Raw genomic sequence first — 19,624 nt, forward strand, 5'->3', positions numbered from 1 at the left:
GCCACCTTTTTTCTTACTGCATCTGCTTGGCTTGACGTACCAGTCGGTCTAACATTTTTTTTCCTCTCTTTGAAGTCATGAAGCCAAGGAAACACATCCAAACCATATCTTGCTTTCGAACAATCCAGTGCACTTGAATAGTCAACAAGCTTGGTAGTTTGATGATGTTGAGGCATATGTAGAGACAGAAATCTTAGTGCATCTGCTTTTGACAATTCTTTAGGCTCTGTCCATAATTCGGGCTCCTATTGCTGTACTACTGAAGTTGTGCTTTTATTCGCACTGAAAACTGAACTGAGAATCTTCCTATGCTTCACAAGGACATTGATGGTCCTACCAACTTTACCCTGTGAATAAAGGAATGATGCTATTTTTAATGGCAGATAACGAAATATTCAGAGATGTATAATCTAAGAAGGGTTGTGATTAACCAATGGATTTTCTAAGAAGGTAATAGCAATATTTACAAGACATATCACAAAAAGAGCAAAAGAATAACCAAGTCAATACAGTTTGTTTATGATTCTATACCAGAGCCATAAGATCGTTTGTTTATAGATCGTTTGTATATACCAGTTTCTGTCAATAAAGCAAAACAAAAAATAAACACTGAACAAGCAGGAGTGGGGCAAATACCTTGGATGTAGATGAAGAGCTATGTATAACACCTGACTTGTTGATATGATTTAAATATAATGTATGAATAGTCCTAGTTTTGGACCTAACATTTTGTTCAGTAAAATTCTCCACCTTGAAGGCCTTATTCATAGCTACTTAAATGACACGAGAATACTCCCTTTCGCTTTTCTCATTCAGTTTTTTCCACTCATCTACTCCAAAACTAAGCAACAACCACTCATTTTCCCCTATTGACCAGTCATGAGCTTCTACTTGTTTTCATTTGCTAGGTGCAGGTTGTCCTTTGCTTGATGCAGCTTTTCCATTGCTTGATGCAGGTTCTCCTCCACTCTACATATCAAAATCAGAGAAAAAAATAAGCTCACTTGGAATCATGTGGTGCAAAGTCATTTTCAATAAGCATAGAGTCACAGATACACTTGCATAAGAATTAAGCATGTATATGGCATAAGATAAGTAGTAAGCAAAAGTCATACTAGATGTGAGAAATGAAACACACATGTATCATCCAAAAGAGGTTAAGGGATTATCTTGGGCATTAATTGTGACTGCTCTCTTGACCTGAACCTTAAGATTGAGGCTGTTGTTGTGATAAGTCTGTCACTGTTCTTCATTAATTTAGATGCACAAAAGTTATCACACATTTTATGCATTTAATTCCTTTTCTTCATGGCCGCGGTTGAAGCAACTGATTCAGAGAAGGAGTGCAAGGTGTCAGGCGAGGAAGAAACACAAGGTTTTATATTTTTTTCCGGAGCCAATTGTTAGATGATAGGAATCTAAGAGAAACAGACCATTGGATGGTTATTCATTCAGATATCTGGAATCAACACCACATTTTCATTTGCTCCTCACATGCATTTATAGGATAGGAAGATATGTTCTAGAGCTTGTTTCTTTCACAAAACTTCTAAAGATATTATGTCAGTTTTAGATGATGATGCTAAAGTACAAATCAAGAAATCACTTAAGACAAAAATCCACACACATTCGATGTGGCCGAGCATTTGAACATAGGCATATGCATATACCTTATGATGTATGCACAGAAATAGCATGACATAGGTTTTGTTTCTGAAGTGTTTGAGTGCCATTTTAAAGTTATCCATAAACAGTAACCACAAACTATATTCAAGAAACTTAGAAGATCAAACTATTTCTTTTTTATTCAAATTCTCCTCTGAATCTGTGGTTTCAGCTGTGACAACGACATGTTTTCATTCATCATTTATTGAGATTTTTTTTTAAAAATGGACAGAAGACAAGATTGAGTTTGGAAAACAAGGTTCTATGGATAAAAAATATTAAGCATGTTAATTTGAATAAATAAGTTTCTTGGATATAGTTTGTGGTTACTATTTATGGATAACTTTAGAATGACACTCAAACACTTCAGAAATAAAACCTAGGCCATGCTATTTCTGTGTGTACATCACAAGGTATATGCATATGCTTATATTCAAAAGCTCGGCCACATCGAATATGTGTGGATTTTTTTCTTAAGTGATTTCTTGCTTTGTACTTTAGCATCATCATCTAAAACTGGCATGGTATATTTAGATGTTTTGCGAAAGAAACAAGCTCCAGAATATAGCTTCCTATCTTATGGATGCATATGAGGAGCAAATGAAAATGTGATTCTGATTCCAGATATCTGAATGAATAACCGTCCGATGGCCTGTTTATGTTAGATTTTTACAATCTACTAATTGGCTCCTAAAAAAGATATAAAACATAGCGTTTTTTCACCGCCCGACCCCTCGCAGTCCTTCTCCGAATCTATTGCTTCAGCTGTGGTCATGAAGAAAGAGAAATAAATGCATAAGATGTGTGATAACTTTTGTGCATCTAAATTAATGGGGGACAGTGACAGACTTAGCATAGCAGCAGCCTCAATCTTAAGGTTCAGATCAAGAGAGCAGTCCCAATTAATCCCCAAGATAATCGGTTTAACCTCTTTTGGATGATGCGTGTCTGTTTCATTTCTCATATCTAGTATGACTTCTGCTTACTGTTTATCTTATTCCATATACATGCTTCATCCTTATGGAAGTGTATATTTGACTCTATGCTTATTCAAAATGACTTTGGACCACATAATTCGAAGTGAGCTTATCTTTTTCTCTGATTTTGATATGTAGAGTGGAGGAGAACCTGCATCAAGCAATGGAAAAGCTTCATCAAGCAAAGGAAAACATGCATCAAGCAAAGGAAAACATGTAGATGCTCATGACTGGTAGATAAGGGAAAAAATTGAGTGGTTCCTTACTTTTGGAGTAGATGAGTGGAAAAAATTGCACGAGAAAAACGAAATGGAGTTCTCTGATGCCATTTCATAACTAATACAACCGCTATTTTCTCAACTTAGACAAATGGAAGCAACATTTATGGCGCGGAGCTTAGTGTTGCTATCATCACTAGTAGAAAAAGAACCTAATGTGAGACACATTAGTCCCGGTTCGATTTCGGCCCGGTACTAATGGTACTATTAGTGCCGGTTCGAATGGCTATGCATTAATGCCGGTTTGTTTTGACCCTTTAGTACCGATTCGTGCCGCGAACCGGTACTAAAGGGGTGGTGGCAGGCTGGCATCAGGCCGGGGCCCCGCGATCACCTTTAGTACCGGTTCGTGGCACAAACCGGTACTAAAGGGCTAACCTTTAGTACCGGTTCGTGCCACGAACCGGTACTAAAGGGGTTTGACCTATAGTCCCGGTTGGAGACACAAACCGGGACTATAGGGCAATTTTCAAACTCTACCCCCCCCCAAGTGTATCGCCATTTCAATTTTGAAAAATACAAAAGAAAATGATAAAAAATTCAAAAAAAATAAAATTCTTCGAGATGTAGTTATATTACTACATCTACTAGTTAGTAAAATTAAAAAACTTAAATTTGGACATGTTTTGCAATTTTTTAGAATCCTCAAATTCCGAAAGGAAAAAAGATATGCTCAAATTTCAGTTTTTTTTAAATTTTGGTTAAATCTGGTCAAACTATGGTCAAACTAATTATTCAAGAAGTATTAATGTTGCTACATAATTATTCAAGAATATTAGTGTTACTAAATAATTATTTCAAAATTTTGAATTTTGGTCAAATCTGGTCAAACTATGATCAAATCTGGTCAAACTATGGTCAAACTGTGGTCAAACTTATTCAAGAAATATTAGTGTTACTAACTGTTTTTTAGAATAATAGTTCCAAAGTCAAACGGTAAAACGTGTGACCTAATGCTCAAGCTAAACTGCTGAGGGTTAATAGGATTGACAGCTTACATTTGTCAGGAAAACAACAAGTGCAGACTTGGAAAGTAGAGGGAATAGAACTTTGAAGTTAAGCGTGCTCAGGCTGGGGGAGTGAGAGGATGGGTGACCTGCCGGGAAGTTAGACGATTTGAAATGAGTGATCCACACTTGAGCAGTTAAGAGGGGTGATTAGAGACTAAATATCAAATAATTCAGAAAATTGAAAATTGAAAAAAAATCAAATATTTTTTACAAATTTTTTTAAAAAAAATTCAAAAAATATATATCTTTAGTACCGGTTGGTAACACCAACCGGTACTAAAGGTCCCCCATACCACGACGCGACCTCACGCCACAGGTCGAGGGGGGGGGGGCTTTAGTCTGCACCCTTTAGTGTCGGTTGCAGAACCGGCACTAAAGGCCCTTACGAACCGGTTTTAAAGGTCACCAACCAAGTTGTGGAAGTGCGAAAATGAACAAGGCAAGCTACATCAAGAAAGGAAACGATGAGGAAGACGCGCAAAGACCATCTCAAGGTCTTCATGTCGGCAATACTTTAATCATTTTGTAAAAACAATCAACATGTTTCTTAATGAAGATACCCTCGACGAGGCCAAGTCCAAGTTCACTAGTACTACCTTCTTCCGTAAATACTTGTTGAAAAAATGGATGTATCTAGATGTATTGCAGTTCTAGATATGTCCATTTTTTTCGGTGAGTAGGCCTTCTTGTAGACATCATTTTTTTTGGTGAGTAGGCCTTCTTGTAGATATACTGGATCCATGTAATTCACATCGCCGATGATTGACGTAGTGTGTTGTTTGTTCGTTGCAAGCAACCTAGATATGCCAAAGTCTAAAATTTTGGGTGCAAAGTTCTCATCCAAGAGTATATTTGCTGGTTTGACATCACCGTGTAGAATTCTAGTGTTTGCTTGTGAGTGCATATAAGCTAGACCATCCGCTGAATGTGCAGCAATTCTTAAACGTGCATCCAAGTTGAGAGCCACCTTGTTATTGTTGTTGTGAAGAATGTTATGGAGGCTACCTTGGGAGATAAACTCATAGACCAGGAGGGGGGCTTCAACTTCAGGGCAACAACCAATGAGCCTAACAATGTTCTTGTGGATGAGTTGAGATTGGATGATGACTTCATTTGCAAATTGTTCATTCTCTCGCACGGTACCATTAATCGGCTTCTTTATTGCAACTAGTTTATTTTCAAGAAGGCCCTTGTAAACTTCACCAAAGGAACCATTTGCAATTAAGTTGTTTCTCTTTAGAAATGACTTGAGGTCCTCATATTTGAAAATTTCAATGCTTGTTGCCTTCTCTAATGTAGGGCCGCCATTCTTTTTGAAGAATTCTGCCATCTTCCTTTTCTCTTTGTGAAGAATAACAAGAAACGTTATAAGCACCATGATAAGAATGCCAACAGTTGTACCTAGATGGAGATAAAACAAGCTTACTTTATATCATTAAAATCGTAGTTACTATTCTAGCAGAAATATTTCGTATAAAAAGTTAATAGTTTATTTTGCTCATGTACTCGGAATCTAAAACAAATTACCACTAGAATTACAAGAAGAAAAAGGAATCTAAATCCTTAGAACAACTTCAAGGAAATTGAGCTTTTAAAAGACAAGAAAATCATGTAGGTCGTAGATTACAGCCAGGCCATTTATAGAAATTAAGCAGTATATACAACTGAATGATTGAAATCCTTTGAAGCAATCATATGTCTTGCATCCATGAAGAGATGTACAAGCAGTCGGTTTGTCATACATGTGTTTATAGATTTTACTCGAACAGATCTCACCCAGCGTGCTGTGTACTAATGTTCATTGCACTATGAGCTATCAACAAAAACACCCACAATGGGCTGTAGTAGAGTACTTACCGACTACCACCTTAGCTGCTAGAGGGAAATGATCTATGCAAGTTCCCGCTTTGGCGTCGGCTTTCCATCTAAATTTGCATGGGCAGTCATAGCCTCCTAGCCTGTTTCTGCAGACCCCGCCATTTGTGCAGCGATACAATTGGGGGAGCTTGCATTCATCAATGTCTGAAGAATTAACACTTGGGGATTTTAACGAATTGGTAATGGCAGTTTCTCCAACACGTTTTCAACTACCATTTCATCTAGTTTAAAGCAAGCGTTGGAACACAGAATAAAAGCAAAGCATTTGAATACCTTGAAAGTATGGATTAGTGCACATCTATGATTCTAACAGTTTGAGAACCAGATCCACTAGATAATCACATGTTCCCAAGAAAAGGAGAATTGGTTGAGCCCAACTTTCACTTTATTTCTTTGCTGTTTCTTTTCTTGTTGTAAATAGTGTATCTTGTTGACTTATTAATGGGAAAATAGCGTAGAACAATTGTTCTACGGTTTGCAGTTGAAAAAAAAATTTAAAGGAAGTGCATCATATTTTTGCGAGGTGACAATTATATTTTTACCAAATTTAAGGTCCTTCCACTAAGTTAATCTTGCTTGCTAATGAAATTAATCTTTTTTGGTATACTACCTCTGTACTGAAACACTTGTAGTTAGGGGAACTTGTATTAGTTTCCCCAACCACAAGTATTTCGGAGGGAAAATGATGAAACATGCATGTGGATAAGGATTAAGGATTACCATGTGGATAAGGATTGCAGGCTCTGGTTTACGTACCTTTGCATCCGTGCTCCGGATCTTGCAGGTAAGGATTACCATGGAAGCCTTTGGAGCAGTTGCAGATGTAGCCTGGTCCATTGAGCGAGTTGAAGCACTCGCTGTTGTCGCTGACACACGCGTATGACCCAGGTTTCTTACGGGCTATGTCGCATGTCTCATTCCCGATAGACCAATCCATGACGAACGGCGCCTGGCCGCCGTAGTTATTCATGAACACCGGCCAGGCCACATAGGTGGTCGAGAAGGTGAAGTTGGACGAGTCCATGAGCACCGCGTAGCTGCAGCGGCTGACGTTGTGGATCTCCGTCGTGTTAAAGGCAGAGTCAAACTCCACGTGGTAGTACTGCAGCCCCCCGGGGATGGCGGTCTGGCAGCACCCTATCCCGGAGCAGGAGCCGTTGCTCAGGGTCGACCTCACATCGTCTCCCCGGCACATGGCCACGCACCCGCTCATGTACTTGCCGCCGTAATCGCCATCATCGCCGTGGTTGCTGTCATCGCCGTTGATGTATGCCAGCGTTTCGCAACCGATGACCGTGAACTTGTTGGTGGTGTCAGAGAACCTCAAGGGTGTGCCCACAAAGTTCAGCCACCACTCGTCGCGGTCCATCTCCCGAGTGATGGTGTTGTAGCAATAATAGGAGATATCATTCAGCATCCGAGCCTGACCTTGCTGCAGCGAGACGCCGACGACCTCCACGTCGCCATAAAATGGCCTGTGGCGCCCACCATCAATGCCGGTCTCGTTGCAGGTCAGGCCGAAGCCGTTCATGGTGCAGTGGCCGTCGTCGTCGTCGGGTGAATGGACGATGCCGAATGGGTAAGGGATGTCTATGCTGCCGCATTTTCTTTGGCACTTGCTGCTAGGTTGTGGCGTTGCGGCAAGCACTGCGCCGAGCCATAATAGTACCACAGGTACATCAGCTAATCTGTGGAACATCATGGATGGTGTTGGGGACGGGAGGCGTGGTCTGGGTTGGGAACGGGAGGCGTGGTCTGGACTGCTTTATAATCATTCCAACCACGCCAGAACGTTCGGGTGTATGCTCATGATAACTACTCCCTCATTAAACAAAATTATAAGAGCATTTAGATCACTATCTTAGTTATGTAAATGGTGATCTAAACAGAGGGAGTAGTTCTGTATCCCCTTGATGCTTCACTATTAGTTTAATATCTTTTTAAAATAGAGGAGAGAACACCCTCTTGGCTTATAGTGTTAGTTATTGATAATGCCAAATAAATTGTCTTACATAGAAAGGAAAAAACTTGAGGTCATACACATAGGACAAGCCTCGTGACAGTATCTCCAAATCGAACACCAAACTACAATGACATATTAGAAGGAACCACTATTCATGCACCGATGTTGGCAAGTCCAACCAGATATTAGACAAGTCTAATATATTATTATGAGTTAATAAATACATTCAGTGGATGGTCTAGCTTATATGTAAATACTCCGAAACTGTAGACATCATTTTTTTCGGTGAGTAGGCCTTCTTGTAGATATACTGGATCCATGTAATTCACGTCGCCGATAATTGACGTAGTGTGTTGTTTGTTCGTTGCAAGCAACCTAGATATGCCAAAGTCTAAAATTTTGGGTGCAAAGTTCTCATCCAAGAGTATATTTGCTGGTTTGACATCACCGTGTAGAATTCTAGTGTTTGCTTGTGAGTGCATATAAGCTAGACCATCCGCTGAATGTGCAGCAATTCTTAAACGTGCATCCAAGTTGAGAGCCACCTTGTTATTGTTGTTGTGAAGAATGTTATGGAGGCTACCTTGGGAGATAAACTCATAGACCAGGAGGGGGGCTTCAACTTCAGGGCAACAACCAATGAGCCTAACAATGTTCTTGTGGATGAGTTGAGATTGGATGATGACTTCATTTGCAAATTGTTCATTCTCTCGCACGGTACCATTAATCGGCTTCTTTATTGCAACTAGTTTATTTTCAAGAAGGCCCTTGTAAACTTCACCAAAGGAACCATTCGCAATTAAGTTGTTTCTCTTTAGAAATGACTTGAGGTCCTCATATTTGTAAATTTCAATGCTTGTTGCCTTCTCTAATGTAGGGCCGCCATTCTTTTTGAAGAATTCTGCCATCTTCCTTTTCTCTTTGTGAAGAATAACAAGAAACGTTATAATCACCATGATAAGAATGCCAACAATTGTACCTAGATGGAGATAAAACAAGCTTACTTTATATCATTAAAATCGTAGTTACTATTCTAGCAGAAATATTTCGTATAAAAAGTTAATAGTTTATTTTGCTCATGTACTCGGAATCTAAAACAAATTACCACTAGAATTACAAGAAGAAAAAGGAATCTAAATCCTTAGAACAACTTCAAGGAAATTGAGCTTTTAAAAGACAAGAAAATCATGTAGGTCGTAGATTACAGCCAGGCCATTTATAGAAATTAAGCAGTATATACAACTGAATGATTGAAATCCTTTGAAGCAATCATATGTCTTGCATCCATGAAGAGATGTACAAGCAGTTGGTTTGTCATACATGTGTTTATAGATTTTACTCGAACAGATCTCACCCAGCGTGCTGTGTACTAATGTTCATTGCACTATGAGCTATCAACAAAAACACCCACAATGGGCTGTAGTAGAGTACTTACCGACTACCACCTTAGCTGCTAGAGGGAAATGATCTATGCAAGTTCCCGCTTTGGCGTCGGCTTTCCATCTAAATTTGCATGGACAGTCATAGCCTCCCAGCCTGTTTCTGCAGACCCCGCCATTTGTGCCGCGATACAATTGGGGGAGCTTGCATTCATCAATGTCTGAAGAATTAACACTTGGGGATTTTAACGAATTGGTAATGGCAGTTTCTCCAATACGTTTTCAACTACCATTTCATCTAGTTTAAAGCAAGCATTGGAACACAGAATAAAAGCAAAGCATTTGAATACCTTGAAAGTATGGATTAGTGCACATCTATGATTCTAACAGTTTGAGAACCAGATCCACTAGATAATCACATGTTCCCAAGAAAAGGAGAATTGGTTGAGCCCAACTTTCACTTTATTTCTTTGCTGTTTCTTTTCTTGTTGTAAATAGTGTATCTTGTTGACTTATTAATGGGAAAATAGCGTAGAACAATTGTTCTACGGTTTGCAGTTGAAAAAAAATTTAAAGGAAGTGCATCATATTTTTGCGAGGTGACAATTATATTTTTACCAAATTTAAGGTCCTTCCACTAAGTTAATCTTGCTTGCTAATGAAATTAATCTTTTTTGGTATACTACCTCTGTACTGAAACACTTGTAGTTAGGGGAACTTGTATTAGTTTCCCCAACCACAAGTATTTCGGAGGGAAAATGATGGAACATGCATGTGGATAAGGATTAAGGATTACCATGTGGATAAGGATTGCAGGCTCTGGTTTACGTACCTTTGCATCCGTGCTCCGGATCTTGCAGGTAAGGATTACCATGGAAGCCTTTGGAGCAGTTGCAGATGTAGCCTGGTCCATTGAGCGAGTTGAAGCACTCGCTGTTGTCGCTGACACACGCGTATGACCCAGGTTTCTTACGGGCTACGTCGCATGTCTCATTCCCGATAGACCAATCCATGACGAACGGCGCCTGGCTGCCGTAGTTATTCATGAACACCGGCCAGGTCACATAGGTGGTCGAGAAGGTGAAGTTGGACGAGTCCATGAGCACCGCGTAGCTGCAGCGGCTGACGTTGTGGATCTCCGTCGTGTTAAAGGCAGAGTCAAACTCCACGTGGTAGTACTGCAGCCCCCCGGGGATGGCGGTCTGGCAGCACCCTATCCCGGAGCAGGAGCCGTTGCTCAGGGTCGACCTCACATCGTCTCCCCGGCACATGGCCACGCACCCGCTCATGTACTTGCCGCCGTAATCGCCATCATCGCCGTGGTTGCTGTCATCGCCGTTGATGTATGCCAGCGTTTCGCAACCGATGACCGTGAACTTGTTGGTGGTGTCAGAGAACCTCAAGGGTGTGCCCACAAAGTTCAGCCACCACTCGTCGCGGTCCATCTCCCGAGTGATGGTGTTGTAGCAATAATAGGAGATATCATTCAGCATCCGAGCCTGACCTTGCTGCAGCGAGACGCCGACGACCTCCACGTCGCCATAAAATGGCCTGTGGCGCCCACCATCAATGCCGGTCTCGTTGCAGGTCAGGCCGAAGCCGTTCATGGTGCAGTGGCCGTCGTCGTCGTCGGGTGAATGGACGATGCCGAATGGGTAAGGGATGTCTATGCTGCCGCATTTTCTTTGGCACTTGCTGCTAGGTTGTGGCGTTGCGGCAAGCACTGCGCCGAGCCATAATAGTACCACAGGTACAGCAGCTAATCTGTGGAACATCATGGATGGTGTTGGGCACGGGAGGCGTGGTCTGGGTTGGGAACGGGAGGCGTGGTCTGGATTGCTTTATAATCATTCCAACCACGCCAGAACGTTCGGGTGTATGCTCATGATAACTACTCCCTCATTAAACAAAATTATAAGAGCATTTAGATCACTATCTTAGTTATGTAAATGGTGATCTAAACAGAGGGAGTAGTTCTGTATCCCCTTGATGCTTCACTATTAGTTTAATATCTTTTTAAAATAGAGGAGAGAACACCCTCTTGGCTTATAGTGTTAGTTATTGATAATGCCAAATAAATTGTCTTACATAGAAAGGAAAAAACTTGAGGTCATACACATAGGACAAGCCTCGTGACAGTATCTCCAAATCGAACACCAAACTACAATGACATATTAGAAGGAACCACTATTCATGCACCGATGTTGGCAAGTCCATCCAGATCCGAAAGGGATCAAGATCGGACACCATAGCCGCCGACATGATCTCTTCGTCGCCGCCGCCAGCACAACAACCCTGGTCGCCACCGGCCTGCGCCACCACCCTTGAATCGGCCAGAGTAGGTCGCCGCCACCCAGATCTGATCGCCGGCCAAGGAAGATTGTTGCCGCCGCCGCTGTGGCCCGCAGGCTTAGCCTGCGATGCCCTCGGCGGCGGCGGAGGAGGAGAGGGATGCCTGGCGGGAGGAGAGGGAGGCCCGACGGGGAGGCCCCGGTGCCGCGCGGCGCCGCCGCACGGGGGGAGGAGGTCACGGCCAGTTGGAACTAATTGTTTCTCTAAAAATGGGAGAGATTTTTACTTCCCGGCCTCTGCACCAACCAGGGATGAATACGGCATTTAGTATGAGTACCAAGATAAACATGGTCCTCAAAATCTTTTAAATGAGTATCAAGATATTTCTTGATGAGAGGTTTCACCACACACCAAACCTTGATCCTCAATAAATGGGGGAAAACCCCTATGCATCATCTGTCAATTCTAGGAATTAAACTCGGGTCGCTAGGCTGCACAACCGCATGCCCAACCACTGAGCCAAGGCTCTCTTTACTAAATAAGATATCATATATTTCAGTTAGGAGTTTGACTAGAGGTTACGTTAAATAAACGCTCAAATGGTTAAGCCGGCTAAGAGCTACTGTCTGGTTGCCTTTAGTTTTACTTTCTTATTTCATCTCAAGCGGACATTCTGGCGGTTTCTACCAACAGTTTTGCTAAGTCTCAGTCGACTGAGACTTCGTTATGTCTCAGTTGACGCTATATTCCTTTGATCTTGCATGAAGATTCGTAAAAAAAAAAAAATCAGTTTTTCTTCTTCTTACATGCTATATCACTTGACTGAGACTTGATGACTGAGACCTAGACACACCTTTCTGGCGATGGTGGCTGCAAAAGTAAATGACAGCGCAGCAAGGGGTGGGTGGGGAAGTGGTGCTTCATGGGATGTGAATATATTATACAACGATAGTACTCCGAACGATGTACTGAATATACTTTTTTTGCTATGTTGTATCTCCTAGAAATGGAGGTTGATGCAGTACAACATGACAAATGAATGAGAACGCATGATTGAGGTGGATTATTCTTTTAGTGATAAAGAACGTACCAGTGGACAACAAGGCATGACTCCTATGTTACGCATGCAGGTGATGGCATGCTTACGTGTATTCAGTAAATGACATTTTCATTCAACCAATATGTCAGAGGTGATACAACCCTAGTGAGCAAATATTCAGCCTCTGCATAATGCGATGCACACATCCAACAAAACCAAGAAGAAAACATTGTTTTACATCAAAATTAAGGAAGTCCGGCTTAAGATGCAATGGTCCCAATCCAAGTTTTACCTGGCCATCAATGATGGGACAAATACTTATTGGTTGATCCTCTAGGTGGGTAGATGCTATTTAAAAATGTCTCTTTCCTTGGCCTCTGCAGGATCGACCAATTACAGAGTGATCATGTAATGCATGAATAATACTAATAGGATATGAAACACATTTGTTTTCTTAAAAACAACATAAATCTTGGTAAGCTATAGAGCATACCATAATATTGTCGTCCCCACAAGAATATGTGCAAAGAGTTATTTGTCCATAGCTCGCAACCAATTACCGAACATATTACATGCACTATGTGGGGTAATGCTTTGAAGCTACTTGAACCATGGTCTACTCCCAAGGAGAAAGATTACACTCAAAATACGTGTTCAATAGGTTTGTCATTTTGGCTTGCTTATTTTGCAAATTGCGGCGCACCGGGTTATCTCTAGTAAAGATCACACATCGGTTTATGTAACCAAAGGAATACGTCACTCGATGAGGTAGTTTGAACTTCCAATTGTTTTTATTGTCAACAGGAACATCACTATGGGAAAGCTCCACATATCAAGACTTGACAGAAAATCTGCCATTCACATGCAAGTTCCATCGAAACTCATTCGGTTTGTTTGACAGTTGAATGAGCTCCAGACGTGTGAGCAATTCATTGCATGACACAGGTGATGCCATAATAAGTCTCTATGAAAAGAAATATCAAGGTTTGCTTACGTATATGCATCTCTAATAAATGCAAATAGGAGAAACTCGCATACCAATTGCCCAAAAAACTGAACGAAGACAAGTCGGCATATGCACTATGACACCATACAGAATACCAAGACTTGGTATGGTATTCTGCAGTTTTTCTTGTGTGACAATATGCTATTCTACAGAGTCTAACTCAAATAAACAACTTGGATGGGCAAAAGAATCTAGTACGACTTGTCGAACAAAAAATAACAACTTGCATCTGTTGCATAAAAAATAACACAAGATGAGTCAGCTGTCACCGCGTATTATTGGCTCCATTATTGGCATCTAGGAAGGAGTGACGGCATGTGGCACATACATATATACCTAGTATTGCCTAGTTAATGATACTACATGTTTTACGCGTGATGGTTATGGATATTGTCTGTGATAGGCTGCCTGTTCTTGACATGATTTTTATAAGGAGCACGAGGAAATATGGATCTGTCTCAACCAATGGAGATGGGAAGGGCATCCAAGACTTATCGACATACAATTAGTGCACAAGTTTTATATCTCCAAGGTTACACATGAACATCCATAACCCAACTTGGAATCACCATCGGAATCGTTTGTCTGGCTACACATCCATATCCCAACTGAGTAGAATCGTGAAGGCAGCACACATTTTAGAACCCTATATACATGTACGTGAAGTTAAATATATGCACCAGTTATTCGCCAGTTCCGCCCCATCACAGTGCTTAATGTGATTTTTAGGATCCTGGCGAAGGGGTTCGCCAATAGGGTGACCCTCCTTGCGGACACTATCACCCACCCGTACCAATCCGCCTTCATTCGAGGCCGATTTATCCTTGATGGGGTGTTGGTGTTCCACGAAGTGCTCCACGAGGTCCGTCTGAAGCGCCATAGGGCGGTCTTCCTTAAGTTGGACTTCCACAAAGCCTATGACACGGTGCACTGGCCGTTCCTGAGGGAAGTCTTGCTTCGCAAGGGCTTTTACGATCGTTGGGTGACCCGCGTCATGCAGCTCGTCTCCTGTGGTCGGACGGCAGTAAACATCAATGGCGACATCGGGCCCTTCTTCCCTACCCTCTGTGGGGTCCGGCAGGGGGACCCCTTCTCGCCGTTCTTGTTCAACATGGTGGTGGATGCCCTGGCTGCCATCCTAGATAAGGCCAAGGCTGCGGGACATATTAGAGGTTTGGTCCCGCACCTTGTTGGAGGGGGAGGGGTCTCCCTTCTCCAATATGATGACGACACCATTGTTATGGTCGAGGGATCTGCCCTTGAGATTTCCAACCTGAAGTTCCTCCTTCTGTGCTTCCAGCAAATGTCGGGCCTTACCATCAACTTCGACAAGAGCGAAGTGATGGTGCTCGGTTACCCCGCTGAGGAAGCTCAGTCCATTGCCGATCGGCTTAACTGTCGGCTGAGTTCTTTCCCCACGACTTATCTGGGGATCCCCATTAGTGACTCGCGCCTCACCGTGGCGGACCTCCGCCCCACGGTGACCCGTATGCAGCATCGCGTGGAGCCCTGGAAAGGGCGTTGGCTGTCGAAGGCGGCCCGCGTGATTCTTATCAACTCCTCGCTGGCCAGCCTCCTGTGGTTCCTCATGAGCTTCTACAGCCTTCATGAGACGCTCCATCAGGAGATCGCCAAATACCAGTCCAGATTCTTCTGGGCAGGGGAGGAGGGCAAGCAGAAATATCACATGGTCAGCTAGCCAGATATTTGCAAACCCAAAGACCAGGGCGGTCTTGGGATCCTGTCCTCTCGGCGCATGAACATCGCCCTCCTGACCCGCTGGCTATGGCGCATTGCCAATGGCGAGGGAGGCCTCTGGCTAACTATCATCCAGAACAAATACCTACGTGGACAGCCCCTGGCGTTCTGCCAACGCTCGGGCGGTTCCCAGTTTTGGCAGGCTGTCGTCCAACTGCTACCGGTTCTGCGTATAGGCACTTTCATCTCTGTGGGCTCTGGCGCCTCGACCTTTTTCGGGCTGGATAGATGGCTTGGGGACTCCCCTCTAGCCGCCCGGTTCCCCATCCTCTTCGATATTGTAGTTGACCCTCGGGTCTCTGTCGAGGCGGCCCTTATTGACTTAGGGCGCCTCGCGTTCCGCCGCCCTTTTGGACCTGCCGAGGTGGCTGCCTGGGATGATCTCCTCCAGGACATCGCCCTGCTGCCTATGGACGGGGCAGACGCTCCGGATGCCATCTCCTGGCGCCTAGATCCCTCCGGCCGCTTCTCCACCAAATCCCTCTACGCGGCCATTGCCCCCTCGTCAGCTCCAGAGCCCTTCGGCCTTATCTGGGACATTCGCCTCCCACTTAAGATTCGGATCTTTCTGTTGCAGTGGATCCGCGGCCGCCTCCCGACCGGCGTGGAGGTCCTCAAGCGCCATGGTCCTGGTGATGGAATGTGCCCCTTGTGTGCCACGGTTGAGGATGCTAATCACATCTTCTTCTCGTGCTGCACGGCACAGTTCCTTTGGTCTTGTTTCCGCGAAACGGTTGGCGGACAGTGGTGCAATACCAACTTCCCTGACTTGCTTGCCGAAATTCAGGCCTCCCCCCCTCGCTACAGACATATTAGATGGCTGTGCGTCGAGGTGCTGGCCTGGACCTTGTGGACGGTTCGCAATAGGCTTGTCATTCAGAAAGTGCCCCTTCGACGTGCGACTGACTCCATCTTTAAAATGTGTGGTTACTTGCAGCTCTGGCGGCCGCTTAGCCGCCCCCCGGACCGGGACGCCATCGACAGACTCCTCACCGACCTCCGTTCGTTGGCCTTCCGCCTGGCACCTCCGCTCCCGCCGCCACCCCCGGAGCCCGACTAGTGGATGATTCACTTCTGGCGCGTGTGCCTTTTTGGTTGTGTGTGTTGGGCTTGTTGAGCTGTGCCCTCAGCAGTACCCCTTGTTGCTTTCTTGTGCTTGGACTTTGGGTGCGTGTGGACCTTGTGTTTGTGTGAACTTTGTGGTTGTGGCTTTGGCATTGGCTTTATCTATAAAGCGGGGCGCGAGCCTTTTTCGGAAAAAAAAATATATGCACACGACTGTTCTGAAGCTACTCCGTTTAGCTGGAATGATAATAGCAATTATAAAATATAAAAATTCAACAAAGTTTCTTTTTCCTGCGGGTATGCAAATTTTAAACTGCATGAAGAAAAATGCAAACACAACTTAGCTTACCGGATCGAGAAGAAAAGAACTTTTGTTGAGACAAGAAAAGAAAAGAACTATTTTTAGGGGTAAGGACATCTCCAACACCAAGCCAAAACAGACACGTCATTTGTCCGTGAATTGGTTGGGGCCAGTCCACAGACACGGATGCGGGAGCCGGCCATCTAAAGATATCCGCATACATTTCAAATCTCATCTCAACGCACCGGACGAAATTCATACAAACCTGCTGATTTTCATATAAACCAAAAGAAAGAATTTTCATTTTGGACATATTTCGTGCAAAACAAATGATTTTCATATAAACTAGAGCACATTAATTATATTCAGACTTTTTTTAACTAAACCATACTCTAACCTACTCTAAATGACCGCTGGTGCCATACTCACCATGTCTGGCCGGCAATGAGCCCAATAAACTAAAGCCCCAGCTCCGCCTGTGTAGCCTGTGAGCCCGCCAAGCTTAGCTTATGTGGGAGGGGTAGAGTGGTGGCCTTCCTCGGATCCAAGTGTCGGTGCCCTCCCATGCTATACTCTACCTCGCTGCCGATGGCCCCGGGAGACATGTCGGCATCGTTGTCGTGGTGCCATGCCGCGGCCGTCACAGAGCCACCAACCTCCTCATTCTCGTTGTCGTCAAGCCTGTAAACTTCATTTGCCGCCTCATTGATTTCCTTCAAGGCGGCTTCTAATTTTGCCTGATGCAGGCGGTAGGACCATCGATCGCGGTGGATTTTACGGGCGGAGTGGTTGGAGTCGAGCAGCACCTCCCCCTCGTCCAACACTGTGTCGCCGTAGTGAGAACGTGCCTAGCCCTCGGTGTGTTCATCATGGGACGACGAGGATGGTCGCGCAGGCGCGTCATCGGCCGCCTCTATTATTGGTGCTCCCCCGGCATCGCCCTCTAGTGGGCCGCCCGTCTGAAGGGGGCTTATTTCCTTCCTCTTTCTCCTAATTGAACCTTCATTAAGCATTGCTTTTGTGGCATGGATAACCTCCGTAGCACTCTAATTTTTTATTGAAGAGAAGATCATTTGTACTTTCCATATATTTGATAGAATTGTGAAAATAGTGTCTACCTTTAGTTCTAAGTGATATGTGGTCAAGATCTTTTGAGTGACATTGGCAAGATATAGATTAGAATTTAGCATGTGAATTTGGAACCAAAGGTGAATCAAATTGGTCTAGAAAAACTACATTCAAAGAAAATGTGCAAATCTTATTCTACTTGACCAGACCTACAACAATCTTTCTAGATATGTTTGGAGTACCTGGAAGATCTTAATCATGTAGCTACAACCCGCCTAATTAGCTTCCAAGCAAAAAAAAATGACCGTGGGATCATGGTTTTGCTTTTTCAAACCTTGTTCGGGATAGCAACTCCTTGATCCAAAAAATAGCTTCTCTTCTCAAAGAGCAATCTTGAATTTCCTGCACAAGAGTTTTGTATGCACTTTTTGTTGTACAATCTGCATTAGGAGTGTGAGTGCTACACATGGTATATTCTAGATTGGCATTGATAACAGGACTATTCAATATATTATTCTTAATGGAATCATCAAAGTAGGCACTACTTTTCTTCATCCCAAACTTTGTTGTAGGGCTTCCAAAGGTGACTATTAATATTGGGCCCCTCCAAATTAGTTTGGAGATGATCATGAATATTCTCCCAATCCTTGCACCAAGGACTTGTCGAAATGCAAGAGTTCCCATTAGAATTTGAAATTTACAAACCTTCAGTATGAAAGGCAGAGTCTTAATAACAGAAGCCCAAAAGGTGGATTTCGGAGCATAATAGTTGTGTCTCCAAATAGAGGAGTTACGCAAATATTTATCTCCCTCCTGGTATACACTGTAGTACATCCCTCCTGGTGTGTACTCGGAATTGCTCCAGTTGATCGACGTCCATCACATGACCTCACCGCCATGAGTCACTCTCATCGCCACTTTGCTTTTCTTTTCTAGGATAAAAGGCCTCCGCCACCTCAGACAGCATACCTCATGTCGAAAAGAACAGTTTTTCCAAGACTAAACAAAATGTAAGTAGGCAGGTGGCTGCATTATTGCCTACTAATAGTTTGAGCACAACTTGTCGCGTAAAAACATGGAAAAAATTGTTGCGTAAAATTAAACATCCAACAACTTGTCCAACTCTGACTGATCTATGGGTGAAGAGCCTTGCTACCGCTACTGCTAGTGGTCCAACTAATAAACTCAATCTCTAAGTGCCATTCACTAGTTGACCATTTGTCCTACAAGTGTCTGCCACTACCAATGTTGATCCGTGTTTGGTATCGTGTGACTCAATCTCCATATTAACAAATCCAGTTTGAATGAAATCAACCATTAAGGCGACAATATTGCTTTCACAACCACGGGTCTCAGGCCGGTGTGTCTTTCAGATAGTTAATCATATGCACATTACTACTTGCCAAAGAAGGAAAACCAAAACTTACTTGTGTCCACAGTGGTGACATCATCCCTGGTCATGTATAGTCAATTTGTTTTCTACCTTCGACCACTAATTAGGGAAACACGATTCAAATAATTACCACATACAAATTAAAATAGCTCCAATTAAAATTGTACAGTTAAATTTCTGGTCAATAGATTTGAACAGGATCGAACCACGTGCTCACCAGAGAGAATACTTCCCATTGACTAGTCTGGGAACAGATGAACCTATATTAGACAAGGCACGTGGATAGGCTTGAAATTGGATACACTTGATCCTAACCACGGAAAGGTTTTGAGTTTCGAAATACTAACGCCCACACGTGTGGGCGTTTGCACCTTGCCCACGCGCATGGATTAACATCCTTTTCTGTTTGCACGAATCTTGACATGTTTTGTCAGATTTTTTATGCCATGTAGGATTGGACTGGTGTGTGGGCATTCATCCGGTCGCTCACACGTCCATTTCATCATCCGGAGGGGCTGGTGTATTGGCGTTTAGCAGTTTGCCCACACGCCA

The 19,624-nt window shown here is 43.3% G+C and overlaps 2 protein-coding genes across 2 annotated transcripts; both read right to left on the minus strand.

The window, feature by feature from the left end:
- Positions 1–887: 887 nt before the first annotated feature.
- Positions 888–7,510, minus strand: LOC123135301 (wall-associated receptor kinase 2-like). The gene is made up of 5 exons (XM_044554349.1): positions 6,565–7,510; positions 5,788–5,952; positions 4,936–5,331; positions 4,527–4,743; positions 888–969 (listed from the first exon to the last, which is right to left on the minus strand). Exons 1-5 carry the CDS (start codon positions 7,508–7,510, stop codon positions 888–890), a joined length of 1,806 nt encoding a protein of 601 aa, XP_044410284.1.
- A 467-nt stretch (positions 7,511–7,977) lies between these two features.
- LOC123135303 (wall-associated receptor kinase 2-like) lies at positions 7,978–10,928 on the minus strand. Its single transcript, XM_044554350.1, has 3 exons — positions 9,983–10,928; positions 9,207–9,371; positions 7,978–8,750 (listed from the first exon to the last, which is right to left on the minus strand). Exons 1-3 carry the CDS (start codon positions 10,926–10,928, stop codon positions 7,978–7,980), a joined length of 1,884 nt encoding a protein of 627 aa, XP_044410285.1.
- Between the last annotated feature and the right edge of the window lie 8,696 nt (positions 10,929–19,624).

The sequence above is a fragment of the Triticum aestivum genome, chromosome 6B (genome assembly GCF_018294505.1).
Source record: "Triticum aestivum cultivar Chinese Spring chromosome 6B, IWGSC CS RefSeq v2.1, whole genome shotgun sequence".
NCBI lineage: Eukaryota > Viridiplantae > Streptophyta > Magnoliopsida > Poales > Poaceae > Triticum > Triticum aestivum.